The 24,745-nt window shown below is 43.6% G+C and overlaps 1 protein-coding gene across 1 annotated transcript in view; it reads right to left on the bottom strand.

Annotated features, from left to right (window-relative positions):
* Nucleotides 1-20,524, bottom strand: part of AKR1D1 (aldo-keto reductase family 1 member D1) — a 37,447-nt gene extending 16,923 nt beyond the window's left edge. Inside the window, exons 1-4 of the mRNA XM_090043267.1 lie at nucleotides 20,184-20,524; nucleotides 10,096-10,263; nucleotides 4,741-4,857; nucleotides 653-730 (exon numbers count right to left, since the gene is read on the bottom strand). Of these exons, the coding sequence (XP_089899393.1) occupies nucleotides 653-730; nucleotides 4,741-4,857; nucleotides 10,096-10,263; nucleotides 20,184-20,276 (456 nt within the window). The 5' untranslated portion in view covers nucleotides 20,277-20,524. The remainder of the gene's footprint in view (nucleotides 1-652; nucleotides 731-4,740; nucleotides 4,858-10,095; nucleotides 10,264-20,183) is intronic.
* Between the last annotated feature and the right edge of the window lie 4,221 nt (nucleotides 20,525-24,745).

Raw genomic sequence — 24,745 nt, 5'->3', positions numbered from 1 at the left:
GTTCTGTTTGTTATAGGACTTCTGGTTGGCTTTGTCACATGCTTTGTCATTCAGTGCTGATGTCAGCAAACAGAGCCACATTGCATTACAATTCCTTGTCAAAACCATGTTGAAATAATGAAGTTTCATCAGATGCTGCACTTTCTAGGTGGTAACTACCAGCATCTGAGAAGCAGCAGCATCTGTTGTTACTGGGGAAGGAGTGGTGGTTGTGGTGGTGGTGAAAGAGTCAACATTAGGGAAGATTTGGTCCTAACATGAAATGATAACAATCTGTTTCCAAGGAGGATTTAGTCGCTTCTTACTCCACGGCTCACTTTCTGCTCTTTGAAAGCAAGAGCAAGTGCAGCTTCACAAGTGTAATGGAAGCAGTGATCTCAGTTTGCAGTAGGTTGACTAAAAAGTTACACAAGTGCCAACAAACCAAGAGAGTGCATTATCTGTGTGGGGAAAAGTAAAAAGCTGGATTCTAAAGCAACAGTTTTTTAATGAGCATGACACAGACTGAACAACAATGCTAGCAGAAATCCTACTTATCCATGGAGTCAGTGGAGTCTGGTCAGCTGCCTTGTCAATGTGTCTCAAGCCAGACGGTGGAGACACTCCCTTAACAGCTGTGCATGAGGTGTGTAGGAAGTCTTTGGCAGCTTACCTCCCAAGTGGCACATAAATCTGTCTTATGATACAAAAATTTTCCAGCTGCATTTAAAGGGTAGGTTACATCTCCAGGCTGAAAAAAAAAACAAACAACCCATGGTTTTCAACTTTCATTTATCTGGAAAAAATATGTTCCTTACAGTCTCTGTACCCCTACCAAGGAACAAAATCAGAGGCTTTCTATAGCATTCTATGTTCTTAATAGATCAGTTAGGCTGAGTTTGCCACATCCACGCTTTTAACAATGAGCCCCTTATTACTGTAGTTCTGGTGTGCGTTTTCTGAAATATTTGACTCACATGGATATGCACTAAAGTTTCCACAAAAGCCTCATTTTGAATTATGCCTCTGATGCCTGGAGTCACAAGTGTGCACAACATCCAAGGGACCGGTTCCTTCTCAAGTCATTAGTTGTACAGTGAAACATCCCCTCACTGACTACCACAAAATTCAAATTTCCCTTGAAGGGTTACATATTTAAGGGCATTGAAAAACAATGCCACCAATCATTAGATTTTGTAGGTTACTGATGGACCAGTTCACAGTCATGCTACTGCTAACAGGTATTCTTAGTTTTTGATATATCCTACCAGGCACTATTTCAGTTGTTTTTTCAAGCCTAGGTCTGGTGCATAAGTGTACAGCTTTGTTTCATTTTTGGCCACCCTGCAGCTGCTACAAATGATATTTAGAAATGATACTCATTTGTATGATGGTAATTGCACTTTATTTTCATATATCCCTTGTGTGACAGCTGATACCTAATATAACTTCAGATGGCTACATTTCAAAAGAAGGAGTAACATATGTCAGCAAGGCAATTCCTTGGGAATACGTAGCTGTGACTAATGAGATCAGACTGGCACCACCATACTCACTCAAGGTAAGTTGAACTACAAGGCATTTTATGTAGAAATGAATCTCTGGTACAATACATAATCACAGTTCAGAGACTGGGGTCAGATGTAGAATTAAGTGCAGGCTCCTCTCAAAAAGGAGCAGAATTTCTCAAAACAAGCTGCATTAGGCAGGGCTATTGTTACCGCAGCTACTATGCCTCGTTGGGAGAATCTTACACTACCTAGAAAGAAAAAACACTTCTGGGGACCTTTTCTACATCTCAGATTATAGGAGGAAGTTGTTGGGAGGTAATAATTAAGAAGTGAGACCCTAAACATTTCAGGATTTTAGGATGCCTCACTCCAAAGTTTAGGGAATTCTACATGGACCATTATAATGATAAGGATCAGAAATGAATACAGACAGCTTCCCCAGAGTTCACAGGTTGGATCTGAATCCATGTTTTTTGTTCAATGCCATATGTCTTTTCCTAGGATAGACTTTAATGCTTAGCAGAATTTTACAGCTTCCAAATCCTTAAATATGCCCCATTAGCATCTCGGATATTCCCTCCAGATTACCCATCCTTCTAGTATTCACATTTAGAAAGAAAAGGAAAAAAAAAAGGATTCAGTAATAGGTTCCACAGTGCCCAGCATTCCACCCGGCTGCCTGGTTGTATTTTGAGGCCCTTCCTGCAGTTATCCTAAGATACCATAGAGTATATTCTTGGTGGGGCCTTAGTCATGTCAAAGAAAAAAAGCCCTGTCTCTAACAGTTTCATTAGCAATCCAGCCTAGGCTGTAGAACTCTTTGTCAGAAGAAATAAGGCCTACAAATCTCCCTAATTTAAGAACGAAGTTTCAAAACCTGTTATCCCTCATCCAAGCAAAAGTGTCCTATTCTGCTCTAAATATTTCATATCTGTAGACTCCTAGGGTTGGAATAGACCTCAGGGGTCATCTGGTCCAAACCCCTGATCAAGTGCAGGAATGCTATGCCTACATTACCCCTGACCACTGCTTATCCAGCATCTTCTGGGAAGCCTCCCATGAAGGAGGTTCCACAACTTCCCCAGACAGTCTATCCCACTACCTCGCTGTTCCAACTTAAGTCTCTCCTGATACCTCATCTAAATCTACTTTGCTACAATCTGAAGTCATTGCTTCATATCCCACTCTACATCAAGGGAGAGTAGTTGTTTTCCCTCTTCTTTATGGCAGTCTTTCAGGTTTTAGAAAACTGCTATCATGTCATGCAACCCTTAATCACCTTTCCCCCAAGCTAGACATGCGTAGTTCTCTTAACCTTCCTTGTGTAGTCTGCTTTTCAACCCCTTTAACATTTGTCACCTGCTTCTGGACCCTCCCTAACTTCTCCACATCCTTTTTTAAATACAGAGCCTAGAACTACACAAGATACTCTAGACAAAGCCAAACCAGCACGGAGGAGCATGGCACTATCACTTCCCAAATCTGACACCCAATACTCCTATTGATGCAGCCTAAAATTGTATTTTTTTTGCAACTGTCATAACCATTGGCTCATATTGAGTCTGTGATTTACGAAAACCTCAAGATCCTTCTCAGTGATACTACCGAGCTAGTTCTTTCCCATTCTGTATTTGCACTTTTGGTTCTTTTTGCCTGGAGTAGTGCCTGGAGTACAAACAGCAAGGAGATGTTTTTACAGCTTGGAGAAAGGCAGGATTACAGGCTTTGCCTCAAGTTCTTTTTTATTTTCAGACCTTATTAAGGGGCTACTTTTGTGGGTGGAGGGTTCTTTCAGTTTCAGAACAGGAAGTCTCTTGCAAATAGCCAATGTCCGTTAGGGGCAAAAGACCCATTTTGTAATATGACAGCATTTCCTATGACGAGACTGCTGGAACAGATGTTAATATAAAATTCACAGGTTGGCATGTCAGTTGTATGCTACTGGTAGTTTGGTGGGGGGCGGGGGGAACAACTTAAGAGTTCTCAGGGTGGTGAAACAGCAGTCCCAAGAATAGTAGTAGAACCTGGTGAAAGCTAAAAGCTTGTCTCACCAGAAGTAGCCTTTTTTGTAGACCTGTTTTCTTTTCAAATGATATTACTCAGATTTGTCCTATCACTGTTTTATAGGTCAATGTATATTTGGTCAGAAGGAAGTGATTTTCCCCTCTCAAAGAGAACAGAACTGCAGGATTATTACTCTAATAATAAATCAGTTTGTTGATGTAGGCTGCAGGGAGTCCGATATACATTTCTTTTAAGAAGCAGCAGTCAATATCTTTATATTGTGGGACACTGACCTTCAACATGTGGGAGAATGAACTGTAGAAGGAAGAAGCAGAAATAAGGGAAACAGGAAATTTCTCATGATGGGAATTGTTTTTTCAAATGTACCTAAAAAGGTTCCATGATAGAGCTTTATTTATATAGTCCTTAGCATCTGAGGCCAATTACTCTTGTGTACCTCTGAGCAGGATACCATTTACATAAGAAAGGAGAGATTATAGGACCTTTCACATGAGAATCCTGTGAATCTGTTTTCCCTCTAGGGGTGCTGGCAACTAAGAGCATCAGCCACCGAATAATAAGCAAAAAAATATCTTATTCAGAGGAAAGTGTATTTTTTGTCAATTCAGAGCATCTAAAATGAGAAGGTGTTTCCCCATCCCAAGTGCAATTATTGGTTAAAATGTGATTTGTTTTCTAATACACATTTTGAGTTGTTTCTGAGCCATCTGTTACTTTTTTCTTTAACATGAGGGTTAGTAACTTAGAAGTAGAAACTCTGATTAGGAGATTTAAAGACTGAGGCATCACATCTCTCTTCTCACTAGTTTCATATCATACAGACTGTTGCTCTCACTTTTCACCACAACTAAGGGAGTTTGCCTAGTCCAACTGGTAGGTAGAAAACGTTGGAAATTGTTTTACTGATGTTTGGCTAGAAGCACCAAGACCCACTGGTGGTAGCCTATTTCATCGCAGCTAACAAACATGGTCACTCTGGTTACAAGTCCCTTTGTACAAAGATGATTTAATATACATTGATTCCTTCACTGAAAAGAGACATAGATGTAACAAATGCTAGGCAAGATATTGGCAAACCGACAGGCAAGCCCTACAACTTAAAAAAAAAAAAAAATGGGTCAGTGATTTGTAAGCGTTAGACTTGTCTGAGTCAGGGAATATTGTCCATAGAGGCAAATGTTATAAAGAAAGCATTAAAAACCACTTTGCTTTTTTTTTTTTTTACCTTGAAAGCCATTGGCAGCTCAATAATATAGAGATCAACATAATCTAGCTGCAGAGTCTTTAATGTCTTCTCTAAAGTTGGACGTACCAGCTCAGGTGGGTGATATGTATTCCACAACTGTGGGGGAGAAGCACATAAGACAGTCTTTATTCCAGTGAGATAAATTAGTGACCCTTCTGGAATTAATGCAGTGGCTTGATTTCGAGCCCTAACACTTCCCAGTTTGAGAGGCCACAATAGATTGCAGTGGACATGGATGAAGTCAATCTGCACATCATTTGACTACCTATATAAATGGAAGGGCCATGGCTCCCATCTCTTCAGCCCCCAAGAATGAATCTACATAAGCAGATAAATTAATTACCTAATTCTTTATCCACAACTCTCACTAATCTGAACTTGTAGATCTGCTATCATGGAAGCCTCTGAATATTTGTTCAGAGATTGGCAAGTTAATTTTAGCAAAAGTTTAGCATATATCAAACTGAATAAATTTGGGAAGTTCTGTTTTGTTTTTGAAGTTTTTGAAGCATATGAGAAGGAAAAGAAATATACTTTCATTGGAAAACTTTGCCTATTCCCACAAAAAATCTGCAGAACCTCTTTAATTTGAGTTAATGATTTAAGAGTCAAGCACTAGGCACAAATAAAATCTTGGGTTTTCTGATGCTGCCAGGGCCACATTTTATTTAAAACTCAAAGCCTCATTGGAAGATCTGCTATGTTGATACTAAGGTGTTGTGAGACAAGGGTGGTTTGAGTCGAAGCAGAACCAAATCCTGTTTTCTAGGACAGAGGTTTTATTTGCAAGTTAAGTTAAGATTATTTTATTAGGGATTATGACTGCTTCTTTCACTGAAGTATCATGCCCAGAAGGAAAACCTGCAGTTTCTATGAAGTGAGGTCAGTTGGTGCATGGCTTGCCTGGGGTAAGACCTTTTTCAGCAGACATCTATTAACAGTTAGGGGTAGTGGTGATGTGTTTAAGCTTGCAACAGACTCACATACTATAGTGCTGATACCAAAGAGTTCCTCATAAATTTTATTACACATGTTAAGTCATACAAAAGCCAGTATTAGATTACAAAAAAAGTCAGCAATGTCTTTTACTTGCACACAATATGAAGTGCACTGAATACAAGATAAGATAGCTTGGGATAGACCTATTTTATAGTATGTAGTATTGAATTTAAGCTGTGCTGAACTCTTGCCACTTTTATTGATAAACTTTGGGCTACTGGATTAACCATCACTTACCTGACTCAGAAGGCATGTCCCCACAAGTGGCAACGTGGGAATGTCCATATTTGTGCCACTGCTAGTTGTCCCCAGGGAACACCCCTGCATGTGTGCTCTGGCACAGGGCAAGCTGCCCTGGTTGGGGTAGGGGAGGCTGGGACCAGCACCTGGACTGGCCCCAGCAGCCTTACCTGAAGTCCCAGGGGCTTCTCAGGGCTCCAGCAGCAGTGATCCAGGTACATAGTCTGGCCAGCAGCTGGAGTGTAGCTCTGGCTGGCCAGGCTCTGGTTTCAGGTGGTGCATGCTGCTGTTGCGTATGCCACCCCACTTTTTTCTGGCATGTTTTTTTTTTGATACTGGAATCTCCTGCTGCACTGCAAATTAGTGCGGTGAATGCCTGCCTGTGTGGCACGTATGGTTTGCAGTGCTGCAGATGGGTCTGTGGCACTGCAAACTGCATGTGCATGCCACATATTTAAAATATCTAACTTTGGATGTTGGCTAATATCAAAGGATACCTACACAGGTTGTTACAATGTGACCCTTAGGTCTGTGTAATTCTGTAACAATACAAATGTAGTAAAACTGTTGTAATTTTAACCTTGCTTCCTTCATGAGCAAACTTGGGATGATTTAGTGACACCTGTAACTACAAGATGATGCAGACATAATACTAAAGTGAAAACAGCTGATGAACACTTTGGAGTGGCAGCTCCCCTCCCCTTTTAAAACAGTTAAAGGTACATCTGTTCATATCCTATGAAGGGCTAACATGTTGGTCAAAATTTTCAAAAGCACAGGGGGGTGATGAGTGTCCAAACTGATACTTCAAAGGAACCAGATTTTCAGTCAGTCCCATGCACCTACTCCCAGGGATTTCAAGTTTGGCACCAGGAGGTCGCAAGTCACTTCTAACTAAGTCTATGCCAAGACTTTTAGGAGAGATCATTATTCTTTTGGGGGGAAAACAGTGATTTGGTTTTTTTTATAGATATATATGAAGAAAAACAGTTTACTGTCTTAAAAATGTTTGAGCGGTCACTTGGTAACAATGCATTTTTTCCCCGCCCCCAAAATGTCCTTTCTAGCCCAGTGAGATCATACTGCATAAATACTTACTGGTATATAAGTATTTGCTTTTTTAAAGTGGTAAAAGTTTCTAGGAAAAACCTTGGAGTAATAGTTCTGAATTGTGTTATCTTGGTATACAGAGGCCAAGGTTTTGGAATTGTTATATAAACGGTTTTCACAATTTGTATAAGTTTATAGTATTATCTTCTTCACTGGAACACACTAATATTTACGCGATAGAAAGCTGCCAGCTGGGTTTGGCTTTCTGTCACATAACATTCCCTGGAAATGCTAATTTTAGCTTAATGGAGGAATAATCTGGGGATGAAAGAGGAGACCAAAAAGGTCTTACTGTATATGCCAAAAAAGTTGTTGGCAATTTTCAGAAAACCTTTGAAATGGTTGGATACCCAGCTACTTTGTCTGATCAACCAGCCAACAGCAAAGACCAAGCTCAAGTGCTGATGATTTCAGTTAGCACATGCTGTATGATTATACAGAGTAATTATTTCAGTAATGCCACCACTCAGTGAGCCTGTTCTTGTTAGTCACCACTGATGGGTCATTGTTTTAGATGTTTAAGGTTTTATCTGAGCTCCTTTGTGAGGTTGCATAATGAAGCCATCTTTTTTGTGGGATTTCTAATACTTACTATTTTTTGCTCAGTTGGAAACGAGCATAACTTTTTTCCTCTCATGCTGTTGTTGTAAAGAGTAGGCTCCTTTGTTTACTACTGTCTCTTTGATAATGCAAAGAATTAAGGTTAGCCAGATATTTGCTTTTTCTCACTTGGTGTAAAGCTGTGTTTTGGGAACAATGGGGGCAGAGTTTTAGTCCCACTTTTGCTGCAAAGTTCTGAGGAGTTGGAGAAATGCAGAATGACAGCCATAAAAATCTTGGCAACTATGGAATCACTGCAGTATTTCTTTCTGACCCAAGGACTGAGGAAGGATTGTAGCGTAAATCTACTAGCGAACTATTTAAATCTCTAAAATCCAAGCTAATCCTCATTTTATCAAGTAGGGACTAGATACTACATGAGAGAGACAGTTGTAGAAGAGGTCTTCCCAATCTCCTGTTGTTGCACCCAAGGGCCGAACTATTGACCAACAACAGCCACTGTGTCTTTCAACAGAAGTTATATTCTAAATAGGTTTGGGATAACCTTATTAATAGCACTGACCTTCCTTAAGAAGAACTTTCTTTGATTCAATTTAAATTAGATTTTTTTACATGCAGCTTGACAAAGTGCCTTAAATGGTTAAATTAAATTCCAGGATGTTTTGAAGACTTGATGAATGGAGATAGTTGGGACTTAACACAATGTTTCTGTCAAAAGATAGGGATTTCACAAATCTGCAGCTGTCTGAGAGAACTGGTTGGCAGATTTCCTGTTTTTGTGGGTTTTTTTTAAATTATGGTTTTCAAAGTGGAGTCCTATTTTAACATTTGATACAAAGTTTGGGTTTTTTTTTTAAAGCTACAGCAATGCAAATGCACTATTAAAAAATTAAAATAAAAAAAACATTTCCTCAACCCAAAGCAAAGTGTTTGGCTTGTCAAATTTGAGTTATGGTCCTCATTTCAGGGTGGTAAGAATTTTCAGCCTCCAGACCTTTTCCAGAATGGAAGAATGGTTTCCTGCACAGATCTACTGATGACACAAGAAGGAGTTTGTTTCATGTTTCAGCTGAAACTACAGGAATGTTAGTGACTTGTGCCATAATTTTGACAATTTACTTAACCCACAGATTTACATGGTTTTAGGGCTAGTGACCCAGTTTGCAGAGTGCTCAGAGAAAAACTGTTCAGTTTAAAACACGGATTTTACTGACATAGCCTCTTCACCATTCAGAGAAGGCAGAAGGTAGGATAGGATGAAACTTTAGAGACTAACCAATTCAAAGGCATAAATTTTGTAGGCAACAGCTAACTTTGTTAGGCTGTCACTGACAAAAGCTTATGCCTCTCTGAACGAGCTAGTTTCTAAGGTGCCCACCTGACCTCAAGCTAACACAGCTAACTACCTCTCTCTGTTCAGAGAACGGGAGCTATTTGTCTGGCATATTTATAAGGGCATATGTATGGTGTGTCTGACGTTATAATGCTAATGTCTGCCTATTAGATAGGCCCTCTTTTGGGGTACTAACTCTTGACTCACAGGTCGAACTCAATCACTTTTACTCATACCTAGCATCAATATCTTCCATTTTACTCCTTTTGTTGGTAAAACATTTAAGTTTTTATTTCTTTTACTTTCTAGGAATGAGTAATTTTTAGCAACTTTTTCAAAAGGTAAAAAGTCAAAGGCAAGATAAAGTTTTCCATATGTTAAATACTTTAAACTGTCTTAATCTGAAGTCATACAGAAGGCAAAGGAGGGTGGCACCATGGTTATTCACTGGTTCAGAGAGGAAGAAGCTTTTGTAGACAACCTGCATCTGCATCTCATTATAGAGATTGTTGCCTATGAAACCTTGCATCTCTCTGAACCAGTTGGTCTCTTAAGGTATCATGGGCACTGGCTTCTGTCTCAATACTTTGAGAGAAAACAAATTTTGTAATGGGATTTGAAATATTGTATAAAATTATCTATAAAATTCTTTGCCAAAAAAAAGCCCATGTAATGTTCAGACTTTCTTTTCATAGCCCCATGCTTCAAGTGAATTCATGAAGTCTCCCAACAATCTACTCATTCAAACCGGCTCTCAGGCCTACAAAAGCAACTAGCATGCATTTGCAATGCATGGGAAGTGTTACAGTGTGCGTTTCAGTTTAAACTTGAAACAGGATTAACAACAGGCTAAGAGGGTCTGTGTTCTGTGTTTGTGCAGAGTCTAGCACAACTGGATCTGGATCCAAGACTATGGTTCCTAGGCACTATAGGAGGTTCTTAGACAAAAAAAATCCTGAGAAGAGTGGATCTGGAAGAATATCAGAATGCTTAGTTTAACTGACATGTTTACAAAAAGCACGAATGCAGCACACTCACAAAATATAAGTTGCAGGACTAATTAGAGTAAGTAATTTGATGCAATTTCTCACCTTGCCACAATAAAAGATGTCTTCACGCTTTATTTTTCCTTCTGCTATCTTCTCTCGGATGGCCTGCCCCACCTCATGCTCATTTTTATAAACAAAGGCTCCATCAATATGACGATATCCAACATCAATGGCAATTTTCACTGATTCTGCACATGCACCTTTGCGAGTCTGTAATATGCCAAGAGAGATTGTCAACATGGTTCCAATTTCAGACCAGTTTATCTGCATGGGAATGGCATTACAACATACCAAAGAGAGAAAACACAAATATTTATAGTTATAGTTTACAATTCACCAGGTTTGTTTGCTTTCCAGGAACTTAGATTGCAAAAAGTACATGTGGTGGGGACAGGACAGCACAGCAACTGAAAGAGAAATTTATTTGAGACCAGAAAAAAATTAATGTCTATTTCACCACAGAACATAACTGAATCATGCCTAAGTTTCCCCTCATACATATTTTTTTCAGAAGCTGAAAAGCTGATATGACAGTTTTCTTTTTCCATTATCTTTTTCAAATTTAGTGTGAGTTTTGAATAGAGTAGAAACCAAAGAGAAGGAAATGTGGAAACCTCACTGGGCACTTTTTTTGGCTCTGGAAGGCAGTAAAGGAGAGAGATGTCCGAATGTTTTCAAAAATCAAAACTAAACTACCAAATAGAAGAGATTTCAGCCCAATCTGTCCAAAAAAAATATCAAGATTTCCCATATACATATAAAAAAAAAAAATCAAGATTTCCCATATACATATAAAAAAAACTTGACAAAACTCTCATTTTCTCCACGTGTTCTTGGAATATTTAAAATATATCTACATTGCACTTTGCTGTATAGTGAGGATCTCTGAGCCGGCTTTGCATTACCTGCACTTAGGAGGTTTTAAGTAGTCCAGCCAGGGCAGCACAGAGTTCTGTGTGTGGAGCTTCTTCTCAGGGTAAACTGATTGGCACAGAGCTCTGCCACTTCTGCATCTAGACTGCTTCTAGTACCAGAGTTAATCTGGGTTTCACTCTTATTGCTCTGAAGTCTATCATATACATGTACGATTTAATGGGGAGGGGAGAAAAGGCATTTAGATATAGCCTTAGTTCCCCTCATTAAACTCCTCTGGAGTTTAACTGCTTAGAAATTATCCCATAACTCTGGGTTGAGAACAATTTGATCCCCTGTGATTAACATAGCACTTGTGGGCAGCGTATTCACAATCTGGCTAAGTAGTAGTAGTAAGAGAGTTGTAGTTAGCAGTGTTAGTCTGAATTTGATGAAGTGAGCTATCTACTTTGGTTAGTCTGTACAGTGCAAATCGACCCTGCCTTCTAAGTAGTAAACAATATTACTATTAATTTTTAATGGGTTTTTAAGTCTCTGGTGGTTACAGTCTAGGAAGAAAGTAATCTCTGGACATGTCCAAATGAAAAAAGTGCTACATCTTGGCTCTACTTTGAGCCTCCTGTTGCCTGTGAGCAGCTATGATTACTCATCTCTGGCTAAAACTCAGACCAAGTTTGGGTTTGTTTCAGAATAGTTCAGTCTTTTTCCATTTGCCAATTTGGCATTAAAAATGCACCTAAACCAAACTAAGCAAGCTGTTCATTTAAGAGTGAGAGGTGAAAGAGAGAGATTATCACTGCTGGTAGCTTTGAATGATGGCTTACTATTGCCACACTTTGTGTAATAAGGGGTGGATCAAAGGATGCACATGTCATTCTGCTGACACAGTTTAACTTCACCTTTGGACTGTATCTGATGCTTAAATATATATAATATGTGCGTGTTGTAAATATATAAATATGTGTGTGTGTGTGTGTGTGTGTATGTGTACGTATATGTATATATGTACGTATGTATGTATATTTAAGTGATGTGAGATTTAGGAGACTTTAAGAACTTCAACATAATTAAATGCAAGAAGTTAGCAATTAGAATTTACCCTAGCTGGTTGAGAACTTGAGGGATGGATAATGGAGCCGAATTTGACTGTTCGGTATAACCCAAAAATGTTTTAGGCACAGAAGATGTACATTCCTTAAGATGTATAGACATAGAAACACTTGCTTAAGTCTTTAAGCAGATGAAGGTCCAAAGGGACAGTCTGTTCCTGCATTGTATATGCCAGGGCACAGGGAAGATGTCATCTGCTAAGAAATCAAAGCTGAAGAGAACAGGTCAAACTGTCTTTTTTTATGATGAGTATAATCAGTCAGTGCTTCAGGGGCCCCAAACGGAATAATGGCATATTCAAACACGCACTGTATGCTGTCTAAAGCTGCAAGGGCAGCATTTAATGAAGTCATGAGCCAAAACTGGTATACTTGCAATTTTTGTCCTTTGAAGGTATACATTATTAGAATCATAGAAAAGTAGGGTTGGAAGGGACCTCACGAGATCATCTAGTACAGTGGTTCTCAACCTTTTTTGTACCAGGACCCCTTTGTAAAGATTGATGGTCAGTCCTGACCCACAGTCCCCCGGCCCTGACGGTGCCCTCACTCCTGACCCACAGTTCCTTGCCCTGCCCCCCCTCGGCCATGCTGGTGCCCCTAATTCCCAACCTGCTGCCTCTGTCCCACTCGAGCCAGAGTGCAGTGGCTGCAGTTGTTCCAGCTCATTCAGGTGGCACTGAAGTGAGTTTGGCCCCAGCATGGGCTGGAGGGAAGAGGAGAGGCCTGTGACACCATCCCCCCCCGCTCTGGGCTGGGGCTGCTGCACCGTGACAGGCAGCCTGGTCATGGCCCCTTCTGCCCCCTGAGAAGCATCTCCTGGTTGCCCTGCCCCTGTGAATATGGGCACTGGGCCCAGTGCAACTGACCCAGCCACACAGCTTCCTCCCTTCCCCCACTGGAGGGGCAGGTGCCTTCCCCTCTAACCTCCCCTGTCCTGATGCAGCCTTGGCACCCAGCCTCCTTCCCTCAGAGCCAGCAGGCACCCCATTCCCCCTCACCCCACACACAGGCAGTCCCCAAGTCCTGGACCTCCAACCCCCATTCCTCATACACTTACCTGTATCCAGCTGCCAGGGCTGCTCCCATGACCCTGCCTGGCAGGATGCCAGCCACATGCATGTGCATGCACAGATGCACAGGCGCCTGATACCTCCAATTGCCCCAGGCAGCTCCTTGCAGGCTGAAATGCTGCCAGCCTGCAAGGGGAAACCCATGCTTTCCCACGTTTTTCTGGGACTTGCTTGTGACCCTTTCAAATATTTTTGCAATCTGGCTAAGTAGTAGTAGTAAGAGAGTTGTAGTTAGCAGTGTTAGTCTGAATTTGATGAAGTGAGCTATCTACTTTGTACTTAGAAGGCAGGGTCGATTTGCACTGTACAGACTAAGTAGTAAACAATATTACTATTAATTTTTTAATGGGTTTTTAAGTCTCTGGTGGTTACAGTCTAGGAAGAAAGTAATCTCTGGACATGTCCAAATGATCCACTTTTGGGTTGACCCACAGGTTGAGAAACACTGATCTAGTACAACCCCTTGCCCAAAGCTTAAATAACCATAGAAAAATGATTTTATACAAAGGTTTATCTAACTTATTCTTAAAACTACACAAACAACCCTGTCACACATTTACCAGGCATATTACCCCAAAACACCAAGAATACCCTAACCTGCCACAGGCAAAGCAGGGGGGACAAGGACACTGTCAATGTCCAGCCACTGCAAAGATAGGAAGTAATTGTTAAAACGCACTCCAGAAATGCAAGGAAGAGGAGCTAGAATACACTGCAGATAGTTTCTAGGGTGAAATTCAGACTCTAAGCTGACTAGCAAGCCAAGAGAATTTAGAATTCATGAATTCATTCAGTTCTCATTTCTTCCAGAAGATTGAGCAATCTGGCTGTGCAACCTCAAAGTTTACACTAAGCAGGGTTTCCACCTAGAACTCAGGAAATTAAAAATGACTCTCTCAGCTGGTGGTGTGGGGCTCTCCATCACTGTTATATGTCCCCTTCCCTTCCCCGCCCCCACTGTTGGCAAGCTGATAGAAACCAAGGAATACAGAGCTGCTCAGCCTGTGTAAGCTTCAGGTTGGCTATGTTGATTGAGATCAGTTGTAGCATCTTTAGTATAGATTTGCATAGCACTATTTTTTCAACAAAGAGTAATTTTCCTGAAAAATGAAAGTTCTTTTTGGGGCAGGGGACAGAAACTATTGCTGGTAAAAGTTTTTTGGGGGGTTTTTTGGACCAAAAAAGGACCATATTTTTAAAGTTACATTTTATTTTGATATTATGAAATGAAACATTGCATTTAATTGGCAAAAAATTTGTTTAGATGATTTAAAAAACAAAACCATTTATTTTGAAATAGCATTTTTCATTTAAAAAAGTGACCTAAATGTTTAAATGTTTTTTAAAAAAGCTGAAAAAACAAAAAACCACATTTTTGCTTGGGTCAAAAGAAATTAAATTGTCAACAAATTTTTCCCCTTTTGATAAAAAGACTAAAATTTCAGCTTCAGTTTGACTTTAAATAAGTTCAGGTTGATTCCTGCAGCTTTAGGCACTAGGAATGAATAGAAATATTTTTTTAGATGCCTGAGACAGTGACACACCTTTCCTTGATGACCACCTGAAATTCTGGCTATCAGGCCTGAAGACCTGATATCTAGGGGAGAGGCAAGAGTAGGCTGAAGAAGTCAGGAATATTTCCTGTTATTAGAGGAACTACTGGAAAAAAAGTGAGGAAGATGGAGGGATTAAATTCTGAGTCTGAGAAAGTGTCAGTCTCCTTTGCCAAGATCAGTTCACAGTCTTTGGAGAACAATTTTCTGGGTAGTCAACAGTTTGAGTTTTAGTAATAGCTTTTGTAATAGATAATGATACAAAGTTTCCATACAAGAAGCTGGGCAGGGGAGGAGGGGATGTTATTCTCCTTCCCCAAACCAAAAAATCATTTTCGTTTTCAGAGGATTACACATATACCAGCAAAATTTACTGGTATTTATCAATGCATTATTTGTTTAGCAATAACTATGGGGCCCCACTGATTACAGTTCTTATTTTTGTTATACTTGTTCTTCCTTGTTTCAACTCCACTTTCTTACCTTTAAGCAGGAAGTCTGGGGTGACTCTTCTGCTCTATTTGTGATTAGCTTTCCAGATGATATGTGAGGTGTCTCCTTTATTCTGCCCATCAAGCTGTAGCTACTTATGTAAGTGGTACTACATCTGCAGCTCATGGACCAGATCCAGCCTGTGGAGCCATGTCATTGGGCCGTGGGACTTTTCTCACGAGCCTGGAAATTTGGCAGTGGTAGCAACATTATTTGCTTCCAGAGTTGTGGCAATTAATGCTACCATTATACCCCCACTGCCAAATTTCCAGATTGCCCCAGTGCACTGCATTGTACCTGCAAACTGACCCTACAGGCAGATCCACACAGGGCTGGATAAGTTGAGCACTGCTAGGTTGAGCCTAAATTTCTTCCCCTGTATTTGCTTATACCATCAGAGCTAGTCCTTTTGCTGTGTCTTTTAAACATAGTTACACTACTCCCCATTTACTGGATTTCCTCAAATCTAAGATGAGTAATGGCAAATGGAGGCCCCTCATTTTAAATTCACAGAGTGGATGGGAGTGCAGAGGGGCCAGAGTCAGATCCACAGCAACTGCTTACCCCCTGCTTCATTTGCCCTGTGCAGCTTTTGCCTCCCCCCTTTCCTCCTTTCCACACACCCCTCCTCCTTACTGTCAGGCACAGTTTGGTTCTGGCTCAGGCTGGAGTCTCTCCTATGCACAGAGTCCAGGGAAACTGTCCCCTGGTTGGCCAGTCAACAGTGTGGTCACTGCTGCAAGGCCTGGCAAGGGCTGCACTTCAAAGGCTAGGGACAGAAATTACACATAAACTAATATAGGTAATCAGAAACTGGCTTGAATCTGCAATCTAAGAGAAGTTCAGTGCACATAAACCATCTTCCAAATGTCTGAAACTGATTTAAAATAAACCTGGATGGATGTAGTATCAGACTTAACTGACTTAGGGTAAATCAGTTTATTGAACTTCTGTCCTAGATCCCTTCCAAATTCAAGTTGGCTCACAGTCCCCCGGCATCCCAGGATGCTTTGCACCTCCCCTGCAAAACCTCTCTTGCAGGGTGGGTGGGCTAGCCTTGGCCCAAGCTGCCTGCTCCAGCAGAGCAGGGAGGTGTGCTCTAGTGCCCCCCCATCTTCTGGTCTGGGCTATTTCTGGAAAGTGGATGCATTTCTGGAATCAAAAGGGAATGTCTGTTCACTTGCTTATTGGTTCAATCTACACAGCTTAGACTAACCTGCAAAGATTGAAATGATTCAGTCTCTGGCTTTTTGACTGTCTGTACTTAGACCGAGTGCTGTGTTTCAGGGAGGAAATATAGCTTGAGTAGCATCTTACTATAATGGGGTGGGGAGGGAGAGACCAAGGAGCTGGAAGTAGGGAGGAAACAGGCTGGGGGGGGAGGTCAAGAAGGCTGCAGGAGAAAGAAGTGTGAAGGGGCAGAGGGCAAGGGGGCCACTTGCCCCCCCCCAACTACCTGACCTGCCCAGTCACTGCTTTCCCTGCTGTAGCAGTGGGGGGGGGGGGGGGAGTAGATGACAAATTCAAGACAATGTTCCAACAATTAAATTCTATACCTGGAAAATTTTAACAAATTTATAAATTTTCAATATACAGAAGCCAATTCTTGGGGGGTTGTTTTAAATTCAGGGTCATCTTGGATTAGATTAAATACGGTACTAGGTTGATCAGGAGCTGAAGGCAGATCCAGCCAAAGGAGAATTAACAGATCTTGTCACATCTTGTTTCACTTAGTTTTGAGTTGCATCAGTGCTGCCAGCTTCACACAGACTGGCAGCAGCTAGGAGCTCAGGAGGTAAAACTTAAGGCAATGGTGCTCAACCTTTTGACCTTAGGGGTGCAGCCAGTCTGCAGGCCAGATTGAGCCTCTCATGCCAGAATCTGGCCCTGGGACTCAGCACCCCTTACCTTGCCTCAGTTGCTGGGAGCATAGCAGGCTTTGGTCCCAGGAGGCCTGATACTGCCCCCTCTCACTCCAGCATGCTAGGAATGGATCCCAGGGACAGGCACTGCCCCTGCCCTGCCCTGCCCCTCACAATGGGATTGAGCCCTGGGGCCTGGCACTGCTTCTGCCAGACCCTGCATGCTGGTGGGACTGGGCACCAGATCTAGCATGTAGGTCCCAGGGTTCCCGACAGATCTGCAAACCTGGATGTAGGGGGGGCAGTGCCACCACTTTCCTGCCACCAAATTTCCAGACCTGGGTGGAACCCCATGGGCTAGGTGACATGGCTTAATTGGTTGAATCTGGCCCGCAAGCTGGGGGTTGAGCACTCTTGACTTAGGCTACTCAAGACTGTTCCTTTCCCTAATCTGGCCCACGCAGTGGAATCCTGCCACTGCAGTTGAAGAAGGGAGGCCTGGAGGAGGACTCCGAGTTGATGGGGATAAAAGAGCTATCTTTCAAAAGAATTTCATGTTAGGCACCACACACACTGTGGTGGCCAAGCTATGGATAAAATAATCTAGTTCTAACCAATCATTTACAATTCAAAGTAGTTATTTAGGAATCTTAGCTAGCTATAGGAATGAGAAAGTAGATATATCCAGAGACTCAAAATCTCCCCCACAGTAGTCCTGAAGTTGCAAACAGGTTTTCACATTAAGGTTTCTAGAAGCCTAACTGTCTTTCCTTTGCCTGTTTTTGGATTTAAGTTGGTAAAACAAGTGTCTGAGAAACTGAAGCTGGGTAGAAAACAGTGTTTGTTTAAGCAAAATGTTGTAGGGAAGTGCGGCTGAGTCCACAAAGTCAGAGGATAAGGGAATATTCTTAGAATTGTTTAATATTGTAAAGGAGAAACTGTCCTGTACATCTTTTTCTTGGAAAATGCAACCAGCAGAATATATCCAACTTTTTTGCAGGAAGATCTGGCTGTTGTCCCCAGGAAAGGAAATACTGGCAGACCTCAATCAGAAAGCAAAACCCGGAGAATGATCCCTACAAAAGCTAACAAAGATCAGTAACAATGGAATGAAGGGTGCTGCTGGTTGCACGTTCTGTGTGTAACCCACTCTGATGTGTAAGCCATAAGAAAAACAATAAGGGAATTGCTATGCTAGACTACAGCATTGTTCCATCTACGTTGTCTCTGACAGCAGATGCTATCAAATGCCACAGGATGGAAAGAGGGAGCCCATTACTTTCCCTGGTTCTTGTACTGTACTATGCTCTAAATGGTTGGGAGAAAGGATTTATTATCTAAACTGACAGGCCATCAGCTTACATCCTAACGTGCAAGATTAGGCAAGATTCCAGTACATTTTGCTCTTCTTTCTGCAGGTGATCAAAGCTATGATCATTTTACAGTAGCCCTTCACTTCACTAAGCAGCCACACAAAACAAAGCTGTCTAATCTTTGTAGTTTTAAAGGGATTATTTTAGATAGCCTCTCTAAAAATGAGAACTGGGAGTATCAATTAAAATAGCAAAGCACTAATGAGAAAACATATAGGAAATAACAGGATTAAAGAGAGAGAAACTTGACATACACTCCAGTGAAGAGGAACGTTCTTTGCTACCCACAGCCTGGCTGATAATGAATCAACACATTCCCTCCAAATTACACATTATGAAAATGAAAAACAAAAACCTGTTGCACAGAGGATTTCCAGTTTCCTGTGAGGGATAAATTTGTATTCTCTATTCTATATCCAGTTGATGGGAAAATCCTCTGTGACCTAGTGAAATCTTTTCAACAAGACTATCCTCATACCACCTCACTTTTCAGTTCTGTTCTGGCCATTACCAAGTGTTTTGATAGTCTACACAAGTCCTGACTCCCTGCCACAGACATCTCGGTGTGGCTCCTACTTTACCAGGCTGGTCTATCTGGAAGACATTTGGAAGGTTCATGCTGAAGATTCAAGCAGCATTTCAAACATCTAACAAGCAGTTAATCAGAGTTTCCAGGTTGCTCTCTTTGATTAATAGAGCATCCTGCTTTGCCACAGCATTGTGTGGTTAGAAAATATGATCTTGTTTTCACTTACCATTAAGGAGCTATCACCAGCATTGGGTATTAAGAAGTGTGGGAACTCTTATCACCGCTCGCATTCTTTCTGTTAGTGCGTTGGCCTGAAATTTCCCCTTAGATTAAGATCACACCTCTTATTCTGCAAATAGGTGCATAAACCCGTTCTTCTCAGCTAAGGAAATCTGCTTTAAGTCTCCAAACTAGGAAGGAGCACTCCTGTTGGGTGCACAAGGGTGTTGCTTACTCCCCCTTCTATTGTGCTTAACTTGATGTTTTTACTTTGTAGGCATGTGCCACAGGGAAGCTACAACTGTTGGCCAGGTAAGCAGAAAAGAAAAGAAGAGAAAAGAAAGTTTGGTTCAGGCATATTTTAATGGCAGGGGAGCTACAGATCTTCACTCCAGTTCTGTTACAATGGGGCACCGGATTGTACCCATGGTTTCTCCACTACTTCTTCAAACAGAAGAAACATTCCTCAAAGGACAGATAATAGTAAGAGTCCACCAACCAAGGTCGGGGGAAATGGCTAAGTAGTTCAGGCAAAGCATGCAGACAGGCAGAATGGGTAGGCTTCAAGGTACTGGATACAGCAAGGGTAAGCAACAAGCTGAGGGGATGTGCAGCAGGGACATTGAGGAACAAAGCCCCTTTGGCCCCGCTCGGCTGCTGCTGGCCGGATGCTCTGGGCGCCACAGCAGTCAGGATGCAGAAATCTGGGGCTTTGTTGCAGGAGCATGCCTTTTGAAAGTGCCTCAGCCTGGCGGCAACATGGGCCAAGTCCTTCCCCAAAGCCCCCCCCCACAAATCTCAGCCTTTAGCTCAGTGCAGCCGTTCTGCCTGCCTCCGGCGCCCGCTGGCACATCTTCTGCCCAGAGAGCACAGGTGGCACGGCCTCGCGCTTGCCTCCCTCGAGGGTTGGGCCGGGCTGCCAGGACCCGCAGCCAGGGTGCCCAGATAACCCCCTGGCAGCAGGGCCGGGCTCTCCCCCAGCCCGGGGGCCCCAGCCGGCCGGGCGCTGCCAGCTGCACCCAGGCGGCGGGGGGGGCCGGCACTGACCTGCTTGGGGTCGGAGTAGGTGCCGAGCCCGAGGAGCGGGATGCTGTTGCCGTCGCTCAGGGCCACGCGGTGGCTTTCGGCCGTCAGACTCATGCTGGCCGGCGGGAGCGGGAGCGGGGCTCGGCGGTGCGGCGCGGTGAAGTAGCAGTGGGGGCGGGGGCGGCGCCTCCCCCGGGCCCGGGGCCGCGCTCCTCCCCCCGGCCCGGGGCGCCCCCGCCTCCTCCGGGCCCGGCCGCAGGTGCCTCCCCCTCCCCGCGGGGCTGAGCTGCAGCCGCCGCCCGCGCCCCTCTTGGCGCGCGGGGCAAGACCCGCAGGGGCCGCTCTGCCCGGCCGGCTGCCCCACACGCGCCTCCCCCTCCGCCTCCCTTCCCGCCTGCGGCTCTCGCCCGCCTTAACGCGAGCTCCACACTCGTGAAAACCCAAGCCAACTGGGTACCTAAACGTAGATTTCAAAACTGAGGCAGAGGCTGGTGTGCCCCCCCCCCCCGCCCCCAGGGAGAATAAAGCCTCATCCTCCAGGAGCGTGGCCAGTCTCTCAGGACTCGTGGTAAGGGTGACATCTTTAGGGTGGCCATGTAGAGGGCAGTCCGGGTTTCTGCGACTCTGTCTTCTATTGAGATGAAACTTCTATTGATAAAAATAGAGGACATAAAGGCATCTGGTTTCATCTCAATAGAGGACAGAGGGCAACCGGACTGGCCTCTATGGTGGCCACCCTATTTATTAGAACAGCTAGATTTTTGCAGCCCCCCCAGATTCTTTATTTGCAAGCTTTGAGGCACAAGCATCCTTCATGGATTTCATGGATTTCATAGGCCTTGGGGCTGGAAGGGACCTCGGAAGATCATCGAGTCCAGTCCCTGCCCGAGGGGCAGGAAGTCAGCTGGGGTCATAGCCATGGCGGGGGGTCGGACTCGATGATCTGCTCAGGTCCCTTCTGACCCTACAAACTATGAAACTATGATCCTAGCAAGATAGACATCCAAATGTGTCTTGAAGGCGTTCATAGTGGGTGCTTGAACCACCTCTGGAGGCAGTCTGTTTTAAACTTCGGGGGCTCGGACAGTAAAGAAGTTCTTCCTTATGTCCAGCTTGAAACGGTCCTGGAGGAGTTTGTGACTGTTCAATCTTGTCATCCCTTGGGGCGCTCTGGTGAACAGACGTTCCCCTAGATCCTGATGAGCACCCCTGATAAACTTATAGGTGTAGGTGTAGGAGACAAGATTGTAAAAGTTTTCTTAGGTAGGAACAAAAAGAACGTATCTCATGGGAGCGCCGGAGGTGTGGGAGCACTTCCTGTTTGGAACAGTTTGGTCTCTGATGAATCCAGCACAAGTGCCAGTGCCAGGTGGCAGTGAGTCTGGCACCCGAATGACCCACAGTGTGAAAAAGAGCTTTATTCCCTGGTTTGAAGCTGCCTGCCACCCAGCTTCATCCTGTGGACCCCCCTTCCCAGTTCTTGTCTGGGGGAGAGAGGAGATAAGCAACCCCTGCTGACTTTCTCTTCAGCCTTTAGGATGCTGTAAAGATCCTGCTCCCCTTTGCATGCATCTCCTTTCTAAACCAAACAGATCTGGTCTCTAGTCTCTCCTTGTGTGGAAGCCCTTTTGTATCGCTGGCCATCCTTGCCTTCTCTGGACTTCCTTTAGTTCTTCTGTATCCTTTTCTTGAGGTTTTGGAACATCCTCCCCTGTTGTGGGCTTTCTGGGTTCTTTGCAACAGAAGCATTACTCTATTATGATCCTGTAGTCAAAAACTGACTCTATCCCAAAGGGTACCTTGAGGCTAAAAAGGTTGAGAATCACTGCCATAGACTCTGAGCTTCCCAATTCTCACTATTGATTATCCCTATCCCTGTTAAATGGCCTGAGTTCACCTTGAGGCCAGAATAATTTGGAAACTCCACATCTGCCCTTTGTGTCTCCCGTGACCTATTATTGCTGCTGCAGATGCAGCTTTTGTCCAGGCTGGCCTGGCCTGCACTTCAGGTTATTAGGAGAGCTGCACCTGTACCAGTGGCCCCTCTTGCTTTGTTTAACTTGTTCCCATTATACATGTATGCAGTATCCATCCCTTTCTGTAGCTAGACTTCCACAAACACTTTTTGTTCTTTTCTCCATGCACAAATCTTCTATCCTTGGATCTCATTAAAGTCTTTTTCATAATCAGAGTATAAGCCTCTGTCCAGCTGCAAGCCACCCGTCCTTATACAAACAGAAGGTAACCATAGGGGATCAGGGCCAGAAAGAAAGGTCCAGGTGGTTTGCCCTCCACACATCTGGGTGAGGAAAACCCTATATCCCTATTTGCAGAATAAGAGGCGTGACCTTCCAAGGGGAAGTTTCAGGCCCAAACACTAGTTGAAAAATGTGAGCAGCGATTAAGAGTTCCCATACCTCTTAGTAGTCAATGTGGGTACCCTTACATGGAGTTCCACCTAGCCCAGGGGTGCTTAACTCCTGGCCCACAGGCCAGATCCGACCCCCTTAACTACCCAAGGGCCCATGGGGAACCATGTGGGCCATGGTCTTGTATGCTTGATCGTTCAGTACAGGCCCCCCAGAACCCAAGCTAACGCATTGGACTGGGCAGAGGCAGCGTAGGGCTTCAGAGCCCAATCCTGGCACGTGGCTGGGTAGGGGCAGCGCAGAGCCCCACAGCCTGATCTTGACATGTGGGAATGGATGAGAGTGGTGCAAAGCCCCAGCGTTCAATCCTGACAGGTGAGGCCAGGAGGAGACTGCACAGGGCCCTGGGTCCTGATCCTGGCTTGTGGGGCTGGGTGGCCCCAGGGCCCCACAACAGCATAGGGCCCCAGGGCCCAGTCCTGGCACACAAGGTCCAGTCCATGGCCAGCCACATGCCATTCATCTGGCCTGCATGGCCGAAAGGTTGAGTGCCACTGACCAAGGCCGTTATGGTTGGCAGAGGTGTTTGAAGGGTGGCAGACTAGGCCTTTAAATCTATGTTTAGGTGCCCAATTAGCTTGGTTTTTCAGAAGTGTAGAGCATGTGGATAGCTTCCATTAATGCAGGTGAGAGCTGCTGGGCTGCATGCTCAGTGCTTTGCAGGGGGAAACATTAGGCAGCATACTTAGATGGCTAAACATGGCTCTATATACCTAGCTTTAAGCACTTCAAGTGTCTGTTTGAAGGCATGCTGCTGGGTTTTTGGTTGTAGCTGTGTTGGTCCAAGTTTGGAAGGAAATTCCAGTTTTCTGCTACTCTGTCCTCTGTCTTCAATTGATACAAAACCTGATGCCTTTATGTCCTCTATTATGTTCTTCAAGAGAAAAATAGAGGACATTAAGGCACCCGGTTTTGCATCAGCAGAGGACAGAGCACAACCGGAGTGTCTTCTATGATGGCCATCCTAGACTAAGGACATAGACAGGCAAGGTTCTTTGGGTAGATGGGATATTTTTTATTAGACCAACTGAGAATTGTAGTTGGAAAAAGTTCTTTGCAAGATTTTGGTTGCAATCACCCTTCCTCAGGCATAGGAAGTCTGGTGTTCTAAGACTTCAAACAATGAAAGAAGCTGAAAGTGTGACAGGATGTCAGTGAGAATATAAATTGGTAGAAATTAGAAAAACAAAAAGTAGATCAGAGAAGGGGAGGGGACAGGGTGTGGGGGGGAAGGTGAGTAAGGGAGACTACAGTAGAGTCTACAATTCAAGGTAGAAAAGAGGCTGTCTGAAAAAGTAAATAGCTGGAAATTAGGAAGACAAAGTGCAGAAAAGGAGGGGAGAGGAAGGGAGAGGAGGAGGTGGGGAAGTGTAAGAGGTCAGGTCTGATAGTACCTGCTGAATCAGATGTCAGGCATGTTATAATGTGCCATAAATCCAATGTCTATATTGAGTCCATGATTTTTTGTATATGAAAGGTCATCTACAAAAACTGTTTTGTAAGTTCCCTTTGAGAATTAAAATTGAGAGATTGGAGAGGGAGTGATTGTCTTGTGAGAAGTGCGCCCTCACAGGTAGTTGGGTATTCTTGTCTTTGATAGTTTTTTGGTGTGCATTCATTCTGGTGCGCAGTTGTTGTTTGATTTCTCCAACATATTTTCCATCAGGGCATTTGGTGCACTGGGTGAAATATATTGCATTTTTGGAGGTGCAGGTTTAAGATCCAGGAATGGTGATGGCTCTGTTGTGGGGTGTGGTTATTGTCGGGGTAGTGGAGATATGTTGCAGGTTTTGCATTTCTTGTCTTGGCATGGTCTGGATCCATTAGGTGTAGTTTGGGTCATAGGGAGCTTGCTTGTGGTGATGAGGTTAGCGAGGTTTGGTGCTTGTTTAAAGGCTAGGATGGGTGGTTTTGGAAAGATCTCTGTAAGAACTGGGTTGTCTTCTAGTATGGGTTGCAATTGTTTGAGGATTTTCCATGTAGGTTCCAGGGAAGGGTGGTATGTCATAACTAATGATGTGCAATTTGTGAGGATTTTCTTTTTGTAGTGCAGCAAATCTTCACGTGGTATCTGGGTGGCTCTTTCAACAGTGTGATCTATCTCTCTGGAGGAGTGCCCTTGTTGGCTGAAGGCCCTTTTGAGATTTCTGAGGT

Source organism: Crocodylus siamensis, chromosome 4, assembly GCF_052110815.1.
Source record: "Crocodylus siamensis isolate JL-2025a chromosome 4, ASM5211081v1, whole genome shotgun sequence".
NCBI classification, from domain to species: Eukaryota; Metazoa; Chordata; order Crocodylia; family Crocodylidae; genus Crocodylus; species Crocodylus siamensis.
Note: the sequence above shows the minus strand (reverse complement) of the source record. Positions and strands in the feature narration are given on the sequence as shown.